At 41.5% G+C, this 20,745-nt stretch overlaps 2 protein-coding genes across 2 annotated transcripts in view; one reads left to right on the top strand and one right to left on the bottom strand.

The window, feature by feature from the left end:
• The window catches only part of LOC115355543 (NUAK family SNF1-like kinase 1), a 182,955-nt gene that overhangs the window by 65,063 nt on the left and 97,147 nt on the right, over positions 1 to 20,745 (top strand). The window contains exon 3 of the mRNA XM_030046400.1: positions 10,923 to 11,074. Coding sequence (XP_029902260.1) covers positions 10,923 to 11,074 — 152 coding nt within the window. The remainder of the gene's footprint in view (positions 1 to 10,922; positions 11,075 to 20,745) is intronic.
• On the bottom strand, positions 12,756 to 16,614 carry LOC115355442 (zinc finger BED domain-containing protein 1-like). The gene is made up of 3 exons (XM_030046238.1): positions 16,331 to 16,614; positions 15,515 to 15,988; positions 12,756 to 13,035 (listed from the first exon to the last, which is right to left on the bottom strand). The coding sequence occupies exons 1-3, from the start codon at positions 16,478 to 16,480 to the stop codon at positions 13,024 to 13,026; spliced, it is 636 nt and encodes a 211-aa protein (XP_029902098.1). The 5' UTR covers positions 16,481 to 16,614; the 3' UTR covers positions 12,756 to 13,023.

Here is a 20,745-nt window from a genome sequence, read left to right as displayed (position 1 = left end):
ACACTGTTTATTGGAACAGTGAAAGTTGAACAGCTGGACTCGAACGCTGATAAGTCCTGGTACTCAGAAGCACTTGTGGACCGCATGCCTGTCAAGTTCAAACTGGATACGGGAGCGGATGGGTTGTGGATGGCCTTAAAAGTATACAGAAGGATTTTAAAGTTGATTCTGAATTTGACCGGGAGCCAGTGAAGCTGTTGGAGGACGGGAGTGATGTGGTGAAAGGAGGGAGTTCTGGAAATGATACGGGCTGCAGAATTCTGGACCAGTTGAAGCTTATGGAGGGATTTGTGAGGGGCACCAAAAAGGAGTGAGTTACAAATACGCTGTGGGGTAGATACCAGTTACAGTACGCCTGTGGGGTAGATACCAGTTCAAACGCATATCATTTGGTATCAAGTCAGCGAGTGAAGTCTTTAAGCAGCGCAGTTGTGAAACATTTGGTGACATTGAAGGCGTCCATGTCATAGCTGATGATATGATTATTTCTGCTGCAACTGAGAAAGAACACAAGATAATACAGAAAGTAATGGCCAGAGCAAAGGAGGCTAATGTGAAATTCAACAAAGAGAAAATACAATACATAGTGAACAGTGTTAACTACATGGGCCACACTGTCACATCAGAGGGAGTCAAGGCAGATGACGGGAAAGTCAAAGCCATCACTAAAATGTCATCACGGACAGACAAAGCAGGACTGCAGCAAATGCTTGGCATGACAAAATACCTGGCGCAGTACATCCCAGGTGAGGCCACCATTACAGCTCCACTGAGACAGCTGCTACGAAAGGACAATGTGTGGCAATGGCAACATGATCATGAGCAGGCAGTGAAAAAACTGAAAGATGCCCTCATGAAAGCTCCAGTGCTCTGGTTTTATGATCCATGTAAACAACTCGTCATACAGGCCGATGCGTCCAAGGACAGCCTGAAGGCGTGTCTCCTGCAGGAAGGCCACCCAATAGCATACGCATTATGAGCCCTGACAGAGACTGAAAAGAACTACGCACAGATTGAGAAGGAGCTCTTGGCAATAGTCTTCTCTGTTAAGAGGTTCCATCAGTATGTATATGGTGTGAAAGTAGATGTACAGTCAGACCACAAACCCCTGGAAAACATCCTGAGGAAGCCACTTGGAACGGCTCCCTCCAGATTGCAAAGAATGCTGCTCCAGTTACAGCGATATGACCTAAACATCGTCTACACACCAGGTAAAGAGCTACTGATTGCAGACACACTGTCACACAGGAACAACACACAGCAGCAGATGACATCACTGATGATAAAGTCATCTATGCTTTGGAGCCCACAGATGCCTTAAACACAGAGACTCTAGAGCAGCTCAAGAGTGAAACACAGAAAGATGAAACACTGCAGCTGCTTCTGAACATGCACAGACAAGGCTGGCCCCGACACAGGAAACAGGTAGATTTGAGACTGACACAATACTGGCCTATCAAGCACACAGTGGCCATGAGAGAAGGAGTAATGTTTGCAGGTGACAGGATAATTCTGCCAAAAATGATGAGAGGAGACATGCTACAAAGGCTACATGTAGCTCATCAAGGGATGCAGCGGACTGAAGCGCTGGCCAGGAAGCACTGGTTCTGGCCAGGAATGACTAGAGACATTGAACAAATGGTGGAGACTTGTGGAACATGTCAGCAGATGCAGCCCAGAAACCAGAAGGAGCCGCTGATGTCACACAACATCCCTGAGCTTCCTTGGCTAAAGGTGGGAGCTGACATCTTCAAAATAAAAGGTCAGGCATTTCTCCTGATGGTAGACTACCTCTCAAAATACCCAGAGGTAGGGAACATTAAGGACAAGACAGTACACACTATTATCAGCAAAATGAAATTGGTGTTCTCCCGAATAGGAATACCTAAGGAGATAGTGTGTGACCATGTACCATTTGCAAGTCAAGAAATGAGAAGTTCTGCAGTATCTTGGGGCATAAAACTCACTCATTCCAGTCCGGGTTATGCACAATCAAACGGACTAGCTGGCCGAACAGTGAAAACGGTTCGAAACGTGCATAAAAAAGGCTCAACAAACAAACGCAGACCCCCATCTTGCACTTCTCACCTGAGGAACCACACCTGTCACAGGCATGGAGTACTCACCAGCGCAGATATTCATGGGCAGAGTTCTCAGGAGCACTCTACCAAGCTCCAGCTCAGTGTTCGGCCTGCGGTTGCCTAAGTGTTCACTGAACTCTCCTCAAGCTACAGAGAGACAACAGCAGTACTACAACAGAGGTGCAAAGCGGCTCCAGTGCTGCTCCCGGGCAGTACTGTGCACATGGAGACAGCACAAGGTTGGCGTCCAGCTGTGGTCACTGCTCAGAGGGAGGAACCACGGTCCTGTGACACAGTGACATCTTCTGGTCAGTGCTACAGGCGGAACAGACGCCACCTGAGGAAGACACACAAACAACACACGCGCCCAGATGGACTCTGGGAACTGACTTACTAGCTGATGAACAGCTAGTGCACCAGACGCAAGCACAGCAGAAGTGCTGACGCTGTGCACTCATCTTCTTCGGAGTGGCCACGTTATTCGACCACCTGAGGAAGTATAAAGACTTTGTGTATTGAGTTGATGGTAACAAGAGATATGCCACTATTGTTCATTTAAAAAAAAAAGGGAGAGGGGAGAGAATGTAAAGGAATGTTTTGACGGAATGTTATAGAGAATAATGTTAAACATGATATGATGCTCCTTACACACTGATCAGCCCATTATACAGTTATGTTATTTTGAAGTTAAATCTGTGAGTTAAACAGTAATTACAGACAGTAGTTCAGTTATAAACAGTTGTTTATTATAACAATGTTGAGGTGTTGTAACTTTCATCTTGAGAAGGAGGATGTAGTATATAGTGCCGTGCATTTATGTTGTGAGGTCATGAGGTGACAGCAGCGGAGTAGTGTTATGTGATGTGCTTGAGTCCAGTGTAGCGAATGTGTGTGTGTGTAACCAGAGAGGGACGTGTTAATAAAGAAGCAGCTCATGGAGTTAAAGTCAAGTCTGGACATCCAGAACTAAATTTATGTGAAAGACATGGGGAGAAAGACAACTCAAAAGTTAATACACAAGATTATTAAGCCTCAGGCCAAACCAGGGCTCCAGACTAACTTTTTCACAGGTAGTGCTGGTGCCACCTAGCTTTTCATTTAGTAGCACCAAAAGAAATTAGGTAGCACCATATTTTTCTTTGTATAGTGTGTTATTAATGCATGACCTTATCATGTTGTCAACATGATAAACAAAATAATAAAATAAAATAAAATGTGTTCTTCTGCCTGCAACGGACGGGCCACATGTCCTGCAGTACTCACACACCATGGTTTGTCCGTCGTAACGCAACCACGGGAACTGCGTTAGCCATTGTTGCTGAAAAGTATACTTTTTCTTTCTCTCCACACTGCCCCCCGTCTCTTTTGCCAACCTGTCACTGGCCTCCTCTTCTCCAGTGTCAGAAGAATCTGACATTGTCGCTTCTAGTGCTGGGTATCGATTCAAATTTCAAGAATTGATTTGATTCCGATTCACAAGATTCAGAATCGATTATCACGATTCGATCTGATTCGATTTGATCCGATATTGATTTGGTTAGTTTTATTAAAAAGCATTTTGAGCTGTTACTGAATTACATGCCTGTCTAGTTATGCAACACATTAATACTTGTATTATATTGTGTCATTTGACAACAAATTAATATAGGTATTGATAATTAAAATGGCTGTAAGACTGGTAAAAATGGCTAGGACCACCTTTTGTAGCCCAGAGGAGATATGATGCTCAAACACTTGGTATGTTGTGTTAGTGTATGTTTATGAGTTGTAGAACATAATAAATTATCTTGCAGGAGTAGATGTTTACCAGTAAGCGTGACTCAAATAATTTAACAATATGTTAAATTATTATTTGTTTTAAAAATGTAAATTACTAATCAAACAGACCTAACAATTCAACTACCAATGAATGATGCATGTGATAACATAGATAAGTAAAAAAAAAAATAAGCCAAAGTGATACCGCTTCTCTGAATAGACAAGCTAAGCCAGTGTGCTGCTGCTTTGTTACACAATCTATGTCAGCGTGCTGCTGTAGCCTGGAAAGTTTCTTTGCCTTTTGGACTCGTACGGTGCTGGTGCAAGTTTTGTAATGTTTTTTTCTTGGTGGTGCAGGTGCAGGTGAAACGACTGGAGGGGTTGTGCCACCCAGATTTGCTTCTCTCCATGTAATTTTCCCTAGACATACGTTCATAGATAGATCTTTGGGCGTACAGATCGATCCATGGGAATTTAAATGAAGATTGATTCAAAATCGGAGGATAGATCTTTTCAACACAGGTCTAGTCGCTTCCCTATTTTCAGACCCTCCAGTATCAACAGCCTCCTCTGACACGTTCTTTTTCTTAAAATAATCAATGATAGACCGCTTCATCTTCTTTGTTTAGTTTTTTTTAGCGGGATCGTCGGTGATCATTCAGTGAGCGCGCTGCATGTATGCGCGCGTGTAGCCTACGTCTCTGCACGTCACGCATTAAGACAGACAGGCAGGCAGAGACAGGGAGCGAGAGAGAGGAGAGATAGGACTCGCAGGAATGAGCCAGAAAGTAGCCTAATATTTTTATTATCAACCACAACCATTACTGCACTAACATAGCCACAGGAGTGATGAGAGAAAAAAAAATGTTTGTTTTTTTTTCACTCGTCCTCCTGCAAGTAGCACCAGCGCGACCGAATTAAATTTTAACTCGCACCTTAAAAAAATTAGGTCGCACGCTGGAGCCCTGGGGCCAAATATAATGCACTTTCCACCGCTAAAGCAGAAAACAACTTAATACGACTAAAACAAACATTTTACCAACAAGGAGAGAAAAGTGAAAAATTATTAGCTTGGCAAATAAAGAAACTAGAAAGAGCCATCAATAGTATCCAAACCCCAAATGGCAAAATAATCGTTGACCCTTTATTAATAAACGATACTTTCTCATTATTTTATCAGACCCTATACGAGTCAGAATCATCAGAATTGGAAGAGGACCAATCTCTTTTTCTTAATCAACTCCCAATCCCCACAATACCTGAAGATGATAAATCCTGGATGGACTGTACGCTTGAAAGTCGGGAAATTTCAGAAGCAATAAGGAACATGAAAGGAGGGAAAACAGCAGGTCCCAATGGACTTCCAATTGATATTTATAAATTATTCAAAGACAAATTGATAAGTCCATTGAAAGATATGTATGAAGAATCCTTTCATAATGGTAGTCTTCCCCCCCTCTCTGAGAAATGCACTCATTACCTTGATATTAAAACCAGATAAATCTCCTACTAAATGTGGCTCTCTTTTAAACTCAGATACAAAGATAATAGCTAAAGTTTTAGCTTTAAGATAAGAGAAATGTCTCCCATCTATAATAGGCAATGATCAGAATGGATTTATTAAAAACCGCCAGGCATATTATAATATTAGAAGAGTATTAAATATAACGTATGAAAAAGGAGAGTCACAAGACTCGTGTATTCTGTCATTAGATGCTGAAAAAGCATTTGACAGAGTCGAATGGCCATACCTGTTTGATGTTCTTCCCCGCTTTGGTTTTGGTGATTATTTTAGGCAGTGGATCAGACTCTTGTACTCTAGAGCAAGCGCAGAGATTATGACCAATAATATTATTTCCAAACCTTTCAGTCTACACCGTGGAACCCGCCACGGGTGTCCTTTGTCCCCCCTGCACTTTATTTTAGTGCTAGAACCCTTTGCCATCTCCATTAGAAATCACCCTGTTATCAAAGGAATTCAAATTGCAGATGTAGAGCATCGCATTGCCTTATTCGCAGATGATACGTTACTTTTCATGACAAACCTGGAGTAGTCCTTCTCAGCCCTTACGGATATGATTAATAGGTTTGGGAAATTCTCTGGATATAGAGTTAATAAATCCAAATCCTGTGTTCTTTTCCTTAATGAGCAGGAAAGGCTCCATCCCACAATACAGCACCCGTTTATGAATACTCCTAAAGGATTCAAGTACAGTATCTTGGTATTCTATTACCCAACCTAAACTTGCCAATATCTGCCAATTATGACCCAGTTATTTTAAAAGTGAAGGAATCTCTAAGCAGGTATATCTCATTACCCTTATCTGAGATTGGACGCATAAATATTTTAAAATGAATGTCCTTCCCAAACTTCTATATCTGTTTTAGTCAGTCCCACTCCCACCTCCTCCCAATTTCTTCCGAGATATGAAAACAACCTTCACCAAATTCATTTGGAAAAACAGGCACCCAAGACTCTGCCTCATGCTACTATACCTCCCATTTGACAGAGGAGGTCTAAAGGTACCAAACCTAGTATGGTATTATTGGGCAGCTCAGTTAAGAGCTGCCTGTTTATGGTTCTTACCCCAACCACAGTTACCTTGGGTAAAAATGGAGGCATTGCACACAAAAGGGCCAGAATTAGATTCCTATTTATACTCTGACTCCATTAGGAATTTGAAGAAAAACACTGAACCCATTTGTTAGAAACACTTTGATGATATGGTATGAGGTGCACAATGCTATACGTGATATCCCACCTTTGTCTCGCCTTGCACCTGTCTGGGGAAACAGAGTTCAGACCTGGTAAGAACAATTTAGGATTCAAACAGTGGTCACAAAAAGGAATCAGAAGAATTATGGACCTTTATAACAGTGATATACTAATATCCTTCAACGAAATCAAAGATAAGTTTAATATTCCACAATCCAATTTTTAAAAATATCTACAGCTGCGAAGCTTCATTCACTCCAAATTAAATCACTTATCGAACTGCCCCCCCTTAACAGTGCTAGAACGGTTTGCAGTCCAACGTCAGCAGAGCAAAGGCCAGATCTCTGCGCTTTACAATATATTCTCATCTCATTCTAAAGAGTCATCTGACTCAAAAAGGAAGTCATGGAGTGAAGACTTGCGTGAGTGTGTGCTTGATTGTGAATGGAGTCAGATAAGCTCTCAGACCCACAATATTTCAATAAATTCTAGACTCAAATTGGTACAGTACAATTGGATCATGCAACATATATTACCCCAGTAAAGGTGAATAATTTAATCTGGACGTTCCAGATACTTGTGTGAAATGCCAAACTCACAAAGGCACCCTCTTCCATTGCATTTGGGAATGTGAGAAAATACAAAAGTTTTGGAAAGAAGTAATAAACATAATTTCCCAAATAACTTCTAAGCCCATTCCTCTCACTCCTAAACTTTGTATCTTAGGCCTCTGTCCTGAAAATCTTTACTTAAAAAAAAACATGAAATCAAACTAATCAATATCTGCCTCATCCATACCAAAATGTCTGATCGCTATGTACTGGAAGAATATGTCATGTCCCCTATTAGTCATTGGTTTAAAGAATTAGCATCCTGTCTAGCATTCTGGCCTTTTCCTACAATTTTTAGAAGAAAAAAAAAAAACAGATCTGCAACTTACTCTTGAACCTTGAACTCCCCCCTAACTCATCCTGTAAGTGCGCCTTATATCAATCCGGAAAACTTATCAGTCGTTTGTCTTCTGGGTCCATCTGCTGTTGGAAGCGGAGCAACAATGCCTGTATGCCTTGCTCTATACTGTCTTTGTACCCCTCTGATTAGTACCACTCTGTTGTCTATGCACTTGTTGCATTCAGTTTGTTCTCATGGTCATGGAGTTGCACTATGTGCTCAGATTTCTTTCTGTGGCTATTGGGAGATGAGATGCTGGGTGGGTGGGTTGGGAGTGGGATTAAGATGTACCTGTTGAGACTGTATGTTTATTTGTGTCCTGTGTTCATCTGCATCTCTAACCAAAAGACCAATAAACATATTTTTAAAATATATATATATGTTTAAGACTAATATATATGTTTAAGACTAAACTTAACCTGTGCTTCATTTGTCTCACTTTACCCCAAAGCCACCATTTTAGAAAAAAAGACCTCTCTTAGCAATTCAGGCTAATCTTCAGCTAGCATCATCACATGGTTTTATATGTTGGTAGTTCATCAACATGTATGATATAAGTTTTTCTACCTGAATCAATTTGCTTTGACACAACAGTTGATTAAGTTGACAGAAAGAAAATTTACTTTTACATGCAAAAAATATATTTTTGTGAAAAAACATGCTTACCACAACACCTCCTTCATGGCCAGGGGAAATGGGAGGGGCTTGAAAACATAATGGTTACATGACCACAAATGTGTTCCATTGCCTAGAAAAAGGGGGTGTCTCACATTACCCGATGCCTCACATTACCTCGTTCTCCCCTATTTCAAAAAGTATCCATCCGAGCAAACTAAAATTTTACAGTGTGCCTATTGGATAAATAAGGAACAACTGGTGAATTTTTTCAGATTCTTTTGAGACCCAAGTGCATGGGATGTCCTGAAAATTTGGTGAAATGACATGGAATGACCCACGTGTATAGCAAAAACATTTGTAATTGCAACAATTTCTGGGAGAAATGTTGCAATTACATGGCAGCCCATTGAAAGAGGGATGGAAACAGAGACTGCACAATAGGACAGGAAAAGCTCCAGGAATTTCAGTGGGGGACTGCAAAATAGCTTGGTTATAGTGAGGTGAGAACTTGTAAACTGTCTGCAGAATTACTATGTGATATTGACGGCTTGCTGCTTGTTTTTGTTCCATTTTAAACTGATCATACAGCCACGGTTTTAGTACATCTGGTCATGATTGAGCCACGTGTATAACCGACCAGGCAAATCAAAACTGAATAACACTTTAAGCCGAATGGCTGGATGTTGGTTAGTTTGTTTTGCCTCTTTTTCTCTCATGCTGAACTGACTCCATATGATAATAAACTGCCCGGGTGAGAAATACTCAGATATGCCTCAAAAATAATTTGGACACAGCTTGGGTGGAATACTTCCTAAAAGTTCCACTACTAGTGGGGCTCTTCATTCTTGTGGAGTTTCTCCCCCCATCCTCTCAACAGGTTTAAGATATGGGAGGAAGTCAATTGTTATTTATGTTAAGATCGTGGTTGTTCTGTATTTGCATCTTCCAAGTTGTTTATATTTAGTTAAGTTACAAAGAGTACAATGTCAAATAGAAACTTTAAAGTGGTATCTCTAAACATAAATGGGCTGGTTAACCCAGTTAAAAAGAGTAAGCTTATTGCCTCATTGAAACATGAAAACCACAGATTATATTTTACAGGAAACCCGTCTCTCTCCTACGGAGCATGAGAAGCTTAAAAATACAGTTATAGGATTAGGTTCTCTAGCTCTTTTAAATCTGGTTACAGGGTTCCTTGAATTTTGAATTAATGAAAGAATTTACAGACAAGGAAGGAAGATATGTCATGGTAAAATGCAGATCGGAAGGCAGTGTTGTTACACTTTTAAATGTTTATGCCTCGCTGGGAAGTAATAGTGTTTTTCAAATCAATATTGATTTGATGGCTACGGAGACTGAGGGGATACTGATTTGTGTGGGGAGGGGGGATTTAATACTATACTCAATTTTAAATTGGACTCAACCAACCTGAAAAGGAATTAAACCTCACAGGCAAAAATAAGAAATGCTTCACATGCAGAATTAGGACTGTTTGATGTCTGGCGAGACTTTCATCCATATGAGAGGGATTATACCCACTACTCTGCTCCATATTCTGTTTATTTGAGAATTGATTTTTTTCTTCATGTTTTAAGGGGCACAGACATGGGATAAGAGAATGCACTATGGGGACAACTGACATGTCTGACCATTCAGTAGTTTTATGACGTTACACCTAGATAGTAAACCAAGGAACACCCTATGGAGACTTAACACAGGCATCTTGAATAATGGAAGCACAGTGTGAGCTCCATGACTACAGCTCAATTCAAGTCTACAGGGCCAAAACTACAGGGCAAAAAAAAAGTCATCTCTGAAAACCTGCTAGACTTATAGGCAAAGATAATATGATGATACAGAAAGTTCACTCTACAAATTGAGCAATAGTTTATTGTTAGTGAATACCTCAAGCAAACCTCTGGTTAGGCCTGCTGACTTGTTGAGATGTTACTTCTCAGACTCATTAATGTGATTTAGGATGTGTGTCTCAACTCTGAAAGGATATTTTGAGAATACCTAGACTAAGCTTCTTCCATCTTTCTTTAAATACTGTGGAATGTTTTCTGTTGTGTCTTTACTGTTTGACATCAAACAGATTTTCTCTTTAATCTGTGCACTTTTCTAAAACCTCAGTAAAGCACACAAATCCTGTGCATTTCTGTGCACTTCACTGAGGTTGATGAATGTGTATGAAAATTCAGAAATGGGCATGGCATGGCTAAGGAGGTAGAGTGGTCATTTGGTAATTAGAAGGTTCCTGGTTCGATCCTCTGCCCCTCTAGAGAGCATGTGAAGTGTCCTTGAGCAAGACACTGAACCCCTAACTGCTTCTGATGGGCAGCTTGGCACCTTGCATGGTAGCCTCTGCCATCAGTGTGTGAATGTGTGTGTGAATGGGTGAATGTGAGGCAAACATTGTAAAGCAATTTGAGTGGTTAGTAGACTAGAAAAGCGCTATGGAAATGCAGTCCCATTTACCATTTACAATCTAAAACTTTGGTTATTTTTTGTGTAAACCTGATCTTTGTGAAAATAATTTTGAAAATTAACTTGAATGCAGTGCATTAGAGAAAAAAGATTATTTCAATATTTCATATAGTTTATTTTTTATTAATCTTTTGTTGGCTTGCAATACAAGAGAGCTTATATTCATATAGCTCATATTCATAACCCCCTCTATCCCCTCCATCCCCCACACACAAAAATCTTACTGCTTCATTGTATGTAATATATTTATGTTATATACATGTTACATTGATCTATGTTGCTGACTTCTGTCTCATCATTTTGTGCTGAAGTGTTTGAGAACAAGGATAAGATCGTGATAGTGATGGAGTATGCCAGTAAAGGAGAGCTATACGACTATGTCAGCGAGAGACAGCGTCTCAGCGAGAGAGAGACCAGACATTTCTTCAGACAGATCGTCTCTGCAGTCCATCACCTTCACAAGGTTACAGACGCACTCACACCCATCTTTATATGTTATGCATGTGTTATTCCATTTTATTTACTGTTGATTTACATAATATCTATCTGCATGTGTCTCTTACTAACCTAACTCTCTACATTAATGACTGTCAATCAACTCATTTATTTATGTTAAGGGGTGCTTACTCTTAAATTAACCTGATCAGTGCAAAAAAAAACAAAAAAAACCCCAAAACAAAACAAAACTATGTATCGGTGTCTGAAACACAAACCTGATATTTTGTGGTTGTGTTTTTGCTTCTTTTTCACTTCTCTCTCCTTATATTCATTTGATATTTGTCTTGGCTTCCTGGTCATAGTGAACAGACATCCTTGCTTGATAACCATGGCAGCAGATTTTAACCAGAAACACATACAACTGACACCTTCGGCAAACCTGGAAGGATTACTGATTATGAAATGAGGATTATCAAACTTATATTTACATTGTTAATTAATGTATTATAGCATAGGCCAAGTCAGGCCAAGAATCATGCATGACTGATATTTTCAAATGAACATTTTTGAAAAATCTCACATTCGTTCCCGCAGTTACTCCAGTGTACCGGGTATGTGTACCCCATTTGAGAACACTAATCTATGATATAATTAGACAAATAGGTTTGGCTTATAATATAAAATGAACATAACTACATATGATAATAAAAAATAATACTACTAAAATAAAATCAAATGCAAATATTATCAAAAATCCAGATATCAAAAATCTGGTGGAGCATGTGCCCCTCTACCCCTCACCCCAGACAGTGGAAAGCCGAATATTGATGCCACAAGCATGCAATGAGATGCCATTGCAGTGATGGCAGCACTCCGTGGTTATTGAGGCTTTAATTTCTCATCAGCCTGTGAAGTCCTCTTCAGGGATTTCAGAGCCAAACTGGTCAAGGTAACCTTCTTGATCCTCATCTCCAGCAGAGAGAGGATTCTCTCTGCAGAACCCAATCAAACAGTCCAGCACAGTCACCTTAGGGAGGACATGGTCACATGACTTATGCATATTGCAAATTGTGGAGTGACTCTTGACACCTTTGATTATAAGTTGGCTGAAACTGAAATTGAAATTTAAACTATAGGTTCCATTAGGGGTGGGACGATATGATTCGATTTTATCATGATTCTAAGGTGCCGATTCGATTTACATCACGATTCTCGATAATTGCAATTCTACAAGTATTGTGATTTGATATAAGCGATAATCGAGATTTTTTTTCCTTCTTAAAAATCAAACAGTTGAATCCTACACTTCTAGAGATGATAAACCATGAATGACGTTCCCATAAACAATGCACCATCAATGCTGACATTTATTTCAACTGACACAATAAGTGGTACATATGTACAACAAGTTTACAGCAACAAAATGAACTGAATGAATTAATTTTTAATTTTTAATTAATTTTTTGTTTTTTAAGTGCTCTGTGCTCAGTGCTCTGACTACCCAGTGCTCTCTGAAGTTGTGCTGTAAGATAAAAAATAAAACAGCTTAAATGTGAGCTATGAAATTAAATGCTTCAATTGAACAGTTCTTTCAAAATCCTGTACTGCAGACAAACACTGCTCTCTGAGGTAGTGCTGCAAAATAATTAAATAAAACACTTGGCCAAAATAGTCTCTAAAGAATAAAAACAGCACAATGTGAGCTATGAAATTAAAATGCTTCAAATTGAACAGTTCTTTCCAAATCCTTTACTGCAGACAAACACTGCTCTCTGAGGTAGCGCTGCAAAATAATTAAATAAAACACTTGGCCAAAATAGTCTCTAAAAGCAAAAAAACAGCACAAATGTGAGCTATGAAATTAAAATGCTTTTACAAAACTGGACTGCAGATAAACACAGACAAAACATAACATAATTTTTGAGGTAAACAACAGGTAAGCTGCTACTTTTGGCTGGCTTTCTGTTAATTGAGCTAGTGCTTAGTTAAGTCCCGTGCTTACAGTACGGGACTAGCATGGCGCCTGGCGAGTGGCAGCTGTTGCAGCAGCGTTTGGTGTCTAACTTTTCCAGTGTTTTGTATACTAATCCAGGCCCTCAACTGTGGGCTCATCGTGTGTTTTTGTGTGTGCTACAAACGGTACTTTAATTTACTTACCGGACTGGACATACCAGGACAATGCTCACCTACAAGAGGGAAAAGCTCCTGGATCGCCGAGCCCATGCCGGGCCACCGCCGACAGGACATCCCGGTGGAGCCTACGGAGGCGTCGACGTGGGAGAAGAGCCGGTGTGAAGACAAGGAAAGACGGCGGAGAAACCGGACAAGATTTAAACCTTGTCTTCCATCGATCGTCATGGGAAATGTGAGATCGCTGGCCAACAAGCTGGACGAGATCACAACACTGGCGAACAGTCAGCGGGAGTACCGCGAATGCAGCTTGCTGTGCTTCACAGAGACCTGGCTGAACGAGGGCATTCCGTACTGTGCGGTGGAGATACCCGGCTTTACGGCGGTGCGGGCGGGACAGGGGAGCACAAAGCGGTAAGAGGAAAGGAGGAGGTCTTGCCGTCTTTGTTAACTCCAAATGGTGAACAACAAACATGTAACTGTGGGAGAGATCATTTGTACTCCTAACTGTGGGACTGAGGCCCATACTACCTGCCCCGTGAGTTCTCCCATGCTGTTGCTGTTGTTGTTTTACATTCCACCGAGTGCGGTGGCGGTGCGCGCTTGTGACGTCATCCACTCCACTGTCGCTGCACTACAAACAAAACATCCTGGAGCATTCATTGCAATAAGTGGGGACTGTAACCATGTATCAATCACAAAAACACTGACAAACTTCACACAGTATGTGGACTGTAAGACAAGGGGGAGCAAAACATTAGATCTCCTGTATGCAAACGTGAAGGGGGCATACAGCTCCCATGTCCTCCCTCCCTTGGGCAGATCAGACCATAACCTGATACACCTTATACCAACATACCAACCTATGTCATGTCAGCAGTCCGTCACCACCAGGACTGTCAAGGTGTGGTCCAGGGAAGCCGAGGAGGCCCTGCGAAACTGTTTCCAGTCCACAAACTGGTATTTGTTCCAGGAGGACCATAATGAGGACATTGAGGGCCTAACAAACTGTATTACTGACTACATACGGTTCTGTGAGGACAGTGTTGTTCCCACAAAAATGATCCGGTGTTTTCCTAATAACAAGGCTTGGATTAACAAGGACATTAAGGCCCTCCTTAACAGGAAAAAAAGGGCATTCATGTCAGGAGACCGGGAGGAGGTGAGGGCAGTCCAGAAGGAGCTGAAGAGGGAGCTGAGAAGGGCCAAAAACAGCTACAAAAGGAGGCTGGAGAGCAAACTTCAGCTGAATAACGCCAAGGAGGTGTGGAAGGGGATGAAGAAGATCACAGGAGTTAATTCATCTGGTCCAGCTGTGGAGGGGAGCCATGATCTTGCCAATGAGCTAAACCAGTATTTTAACAGGTTCGACTCAGCCCACACCACCGGGATATTGGCAGGGCATGTCTCCTCTAACAGCCCAATCCACAACCCCCCTGTCCCCACCCACACTTCGGCTGCTATTCTCCCCTTTCCCCTTCTTCCTCCCCAACCTGCCACAGCTGCTGCAGGGGTCAGTGCAGGAGGCAGCATAGCCCCCTCCCACCCAAACTGCCTGGCGACCCCCTTCCACCCCCCCAGTCCAGCTTTTACATCGAGCCAGGTGAGACTGGAGCTATCCAAGCTGCGTGCCAACAAGGCAATGGGCCCAGACCACATCCACCCCAGACTGCTCAAGGCATGTGCAGGACAGCTTGCAGAGGTGTTCCACCACATTTTCAGCCTCTCACTGACACTGAGAAGGGTTCCTCAGTTGTGGAAGACCTCCTGCATCATCCCAGTAACATCATCCCAACAAGCTGGTGAGGAAGGCCAGCCGGGTGGTTGGACTGCAGCTGGACAGTTTGGAGGTGGTGGCGGAAAGGAGGATAAGGGACAAAATGAACAACATCCTGGAAAACCCCTCCCACCCCCTCTATGAGGAGCTGTGGCTGAGGGGGAGCACCTTCAGCCAGAGGCTCACTCTCCCCAGGTGCAGAACGGAGCGGTTCAGGCGCTCCTTTGTACCCACAGCCATCAGACGTACAACAGTGCCTGAACACCCCCTCGCTTCACACAACCGAACACGCACGCACACAAACATACATGTACAACGTAATTACAGGGACAGGCCCCCAGCACCGTAGTGATTTTACCTATTTATTTATGGTCTGTGACCATACTGTTGTCATTTATTTATATCATGCCACAGTGCTACTGTGATTGTGTGTCCGGTTTGTATATGGTGTCTTGTATGTATCTGTTACTTTTGCCGCTGTGACAATTTGAATTTCCCCTCCGGGGATTAATAAGTCTTATTCTATCTATTCTATTCTAGTTGAGCTAGTGCTTACTTAGTTTCAACATTTTTGTGCAAAAACAAGTGCTGGTCAACATGCTCTGCCGTTAGGGTGCTCTGCTGAGCTGTAACAATGTCGCCAGCTGTGGAGAACACACGTTCAGCAGAGACACTTGTGACTTGTGAGACACTTGTCACACATAAGTACTGCTTCGCAAACTTTGCCAGGAGAGGATACTGGTGGTGATGATCTTTCCACCAGGCGAATGGGTTCTCAGACAGTGGCAAAGAAGCAGCTGTGTTGTAATCTTTCACCTCCTCCTCTGCTCTGTTAAAAGCAGATTTCTCTTGTGGTACCAGATCCAGTGCCTGTCCGACATCTCCAAAGGTGTTGCCCAGTAGCTCAGCCAGTGCACAGGATCCTCTCCTTTTAGAAGTGGGGGGTTCCTCACAACCTTCTGCATTCTTGTCAGTTTCTTCATTTAGTCCACAATTGCCAAGATCCTCTTGATCAAGCCTCTCCACTTCACCCTATAACAAATAAAGCACAGTGGAACAAAGAAGATGGCATACTGTGTTTTATTTAGTCAGCATTCCACCTATTTGACTTGATTTCTATTTCAGTACATACACACATAGCCACAGACACTTTCTCTCTCTCACACACATGCATTCACTCACATACAGTCACTCACTCATATACACAAACGCTCACACTCCTCTATAGTACAACATGAGCTAAATTTCTCTTTATAATAATTATTTAATATATTTATCCATATTGCCTATATTTATGTTCCTTTCTCTCTCTTATAATAATTAATATTTATATTTAATATATAGTATTTATCCATAGTGGCTATATTTATTTACCTGATCATGATGGGCCAATGTGACTAGAGTTTCAGCGATCAGTCTTGAAAGTGTTTCTTGCTTCTCCTCTTCAGGCAGGAACAGCAGCGATTTGAATCTTTGATCAAGTGCTGAAGCCAGGTTGAGTGTGGCCTTCTCCATCTCAGACATATACCTTTTTAACAGGTCTTGGTGAAGGGCTTCCTTGAGCCTTGAGCTGACAAATGGAGAATCTCCGAGTGTTTCCTTGGTAGCTTGCAGGAGCTGTGCGTGGAGTGGAGCTATGACAGAGAGTGTTGGGTGAGTCTCATCTGACATGACGCATGTAGCCACCTTAACTGGCTTGAGCGCCTGGATAAACTCCTCCGCATTTGATATGTCAGACTCAGTGAAGGTGCTGATCTCTTTCTCCTTCTTCCTTACCTCCGGTGAAAGCAGTTTAGCTGTGACTGCTGGTTGTTGCTCGAGGAAACGCTCAACCATATCATATGCACTGTTCCATCTCGTTGCTACATCTGTCACCAGTGTGTGCACAGGGAGCTCCAGCAACTTTTGCTTTTGCTCCAAAACATGGCGTGCTGTAGCACTCCGGTGAAAAACCCTGTCACACATCGCACTTGTCCCAGTAGTCTTGCTACTGCCAGCAGCTTAGGTGCACGCTGGGAGGCCAGGTTCAAGGTTTGCACGTAACACTTGATGTGGAGAAAGCCCGCTAACTGCGCAGCAACAGCCATATTAGCTGCGTTGTCTGTGACTAAAGCAGCTTCTTTCTCAGAAATGTCCTACTTGCTTGCTACGTTACTACTATGTCCTACTTGCTTGCTACGTTACGAAGAAGCTCAGCAACATTTGGCCCTGTATGACACTCTGACATGGCCCTTGTTTGGAGGACAAGAGATGACAATGACCAATCTTCTGAGATGTAGTGGGCTGTGAAGGTGACGTACGACTCTGTTGCACGTGAGGTCCAGGCGTCGCAGGTAAGAGCAACTCTTTCAGCTCTCCTCAGCTTTTCTTTTACAGTTGACTTCACCTCGTCGTACATTTGAGGAATGACAGTCTCTGAAAAAAGCTTCCTTGAAGGTATAGTGTAGTGCGGCTCTAAATTGTAGACCATATTTCGGAATCCGATGTTTTCCACTACGCTATACGGGCGTAGGTCTTTGCACATAAACTGCGCAATTGACGTCGTAATCCGTTTTGCTTTGTCTGAGTTGCTTGGAAGTTTGTTGAATGATCCATGCAGGGTCTGCTGGCTTGCTGCTGTCTTACATTTGGCTGTATCAGTTTTCACTTCTGGGTGGTGGCGCACGAGATGAATGCTCATATTAGTAGTGTTGCCGCAGTAAGTTACGTGTCTGTGACAAAGTTTGCATACAGCTTTGGTCATATCTAGCTCCGTCTTTCCGGGTACTGTGTAAAATCCAAAGTGTGTCCATACCTTTGATTTAAAATGTGTGGGTGCAGGTCGTATTTGTGGTAGAGTAAAGTCGTCTCCGTCTGCCACTTTCCGCTTTCCGCGCTCCGCTCAACTTTACGACAGGGCCGATGTTTTTTCATGACAGATATGACGTAATATAAATCGATTCCGGGGAGAGGTATCGATTTTTAAAATCGCCACATAAAAAATTGCGATATTTACATGAATCGATTTTTTCCCCACCCCTAGGTTCCATTGTGTTAAGTTTTAATGTGTGTTGTAAAATGTTCCTAATGTGTGCAGCACAATAAACTAAATCAATTTACCCAAGTTTAGTGTTTACACATGGGACTTGGAGCATTAGCCCAGGAGAATTGTTTGTAAGAACTGTGGCAGAGGTGTGTCTATAGGTAAATCACCATAATTCAGAACAGACAAGAAGATGGCCTCCATTATCTGCTTCATATTAAACATCAGAGAATTAGCTCCATTTTGTTCCAAAAATCTGTGCATCAACGTGACATTCAAACAGAACTTTTTGATCCAGCCAAATACCAATGTAATTATACTTAAAGACCCTCTCAAAACTGTGTTCATTTAAAGTAGTAATATGCAAACTGTTGTCCACATTATGTAGGATTTTGGTAACTGGGTGTGGAATATTAGCAGAGCAATACAGAGCAGTATCCTCCACATAAAGATAGGCATTGCAGTTTATTAAAAAGGATATAATATTGTTAATATAAATTGTGAACAAGACAGGCCACAACTTTGAACTTTGTGGAGAGTGGTGTAAACATGGAACGATCATTTTCCAATATCACACATTGCTGCTTGTAAAACAGGTAGTTTTGAAGCCATTTACAAGACTTCTAATCAAAACCAATATAACATAGCCTCTGTAAGAGCATGTCATATTCAAGAGTGTAAAATGCTTTTTTTTTTAATCAACAAAGAGGGTAGCACAACATTTCCCTTTGTTGACAGCAGATACAATATCATTTATAACCAACATGGCAGCAGTGACAGTATTGTGTTTAGTTCTGAAATAGTGCAGCAATTAGCAGACACTGTTGACAAAACTCGATAATAAAATTAGTTGCCGATGAATTTAATTGTCAGTTATTAGACAGTTACATCACACGTGGGTTTTCATACTGTACACAGACCCTGACATGTTTTCAGGAGCTGAGTTCTTGAGCGATGTGCCATCATGCATCATTACTATCTTTGCTGAGAGTTACCCATGCCAAACTGCTATTGGGAAGCAAAGGTAAACATACAATGTTGCAAAATGGCACTAGCTGATTCAACACCATCGTATTCCAATACCTAAAAAGTCTGGGAATATTTCACCCTAAACCCTGCAAAGACATACATTGGCTGCAAGATTTGTAAAGTGGACCATGCATATCACTGGGTTGTGGCGGTTATGCATGGACATTTGAAAAGAAGGCACGTCAGACTTGTGGATGATGCAGACTTAAAACTAAAATACTTAGCTTCTCAGCTAGTTGATGTCAGCTATCTAAAGACAGAGTTATATTGGCTTTTAACCTCTGGCACACAGGACTTGCCATCAGGACTTGCCATGGCTGTGTGTCAGCGTGTACAACTAGAGACATTACCATAATGCAGGTTGGCCCTCAACCTGTTTCCAATTAAGAATGAGACAATTGAATAAAGTTAATGAACATATACCTTTAACTAGTAATTTTTATGGTCCAAAACATGATTGATTTTTTTTATTATTATTATTCTTTTGTATTAGTAGTGGCTAAATCAGCAGCAGTTTAATAATACATATTTTTGAATGAAGAAGTCTTAAACACTTTATTTTCTTTTTTTCTCTCTCAAATTCATGTTTTTGCTTGATACTAACAAAGTTTTGTTTGATCTTTTTTGCACAAGTCTGATTCCATAGTTAGAATTTGGCACAATAAAGATCTACTCTTGCTATTGAAAGACAAATGAAAAGAAAACTCAGTATCTGGTGCATGGACAAGATTGTTTGGCAAATACGCCGATTTTCCAGCTCCTGCAGCAACCACATTTCCCACATCCATGCTTTAAATGAATTCTCTCATAATTAATTTTAGTTAATTTGGCCTGACAGGGGCCAAGCTAACCCTGCTGGTCCACCAGGCTATAATACAATGTGGAAACCCTGACTGCCACAACACATGAGCTGTATGAAAACGAAGGTTCCAAGTTTTTTTGTCACCAAACATTTAATTGAGGCACAGAGTTCAAGCTCTCAAATGATATGCTTTTAGACAATGCTAAAGTAGGAGCTGTTGCAGAGTAATTGGAGTGAAGATTTTTTATCTGTATGATTTACACTGTCTGTCAAATTCAGTATAATGGGTTTTAATGTTGATTCTGTTAACTGGTACAGTACATTCATGGTGGGGAGATTCAAGCACATGGGACCAAAGTTTTGTGGAAACGGATCAACCTGAACAAGACCTTAAAGAGGACATGAAACAACAGAACACACACCAATATATGATATGGGTATACAGTACAGGCCAAAAGTTTGGACACACGTTCTCATTCAATGCGTTTTCTTTATTTTCATGACTATTTACATTATAGATTTTAACTGAAGGAATCAAAACTATGAATGAACACGTGGAGTTATGTACTTAACAAAAAAAGGTGAAATAACTGAAAACATGTTTTATATTCTAGTTTCTTCAAAATAGCCACCCTTTGCTCTGATTACTGCCTTGCACACTCTTGGCATTCTCTCGATGAGCTTCAAGAGGTAGTCACCTGAAATGGTTTTCCAACAGTGTTGAAGGAGTTCCCAGAGATGTTTAGCACTTGTTAGCCCCTTTGCCTTCACTCTGCAGTCCACCTCACCCCGAACCATCTCGATTGGGTTCAGGTCCGGTGACTGTGGAGGCCAGGTCATCTCCATCACTCTCCTTCTTGATCAAATAGCCCTTACACAGCCTGGAGGTGTGTTTGGGGTCATTGTCCTGTTGAAAAATAAATGATTGTCCAACTA

This window comes from Myripristis murdjan, chromosome 23 (assembly GCF_902150065.1).
Source record: "Myripristis murdjan chromosome 23, fMyrMur1.1, whole genome shotgun sequence".
Lineage (NCBI taxonomy): Eukaryota > Metazoa > Chordata > Actinopteri > Holocentriformes > Holocentridae > Myripristis > Myripristis murdjan.
Note: the sequence above shows the minus strand (reverse complement) of the source record. Positions and strands in the feature narration are given on the sequence as shown.

Bases quoted from the DNA above. Each gene is read 5' to 3' on its own strand.
- LOC115355442 (XM_030046238.1), bottom strand. From the start codon at position 16,480: ATGTCTGAGATGGAGAAGGCCACACTCAACCTGGCTTCAGCACTTGAT. The intron at 15,989-16,330 runs GTAAATAAATAT...TATTTGTTATAG, and splicing joins CATTGGCCCATCATGATCAG to GGTGAAGTGGAGAGGCTTGA.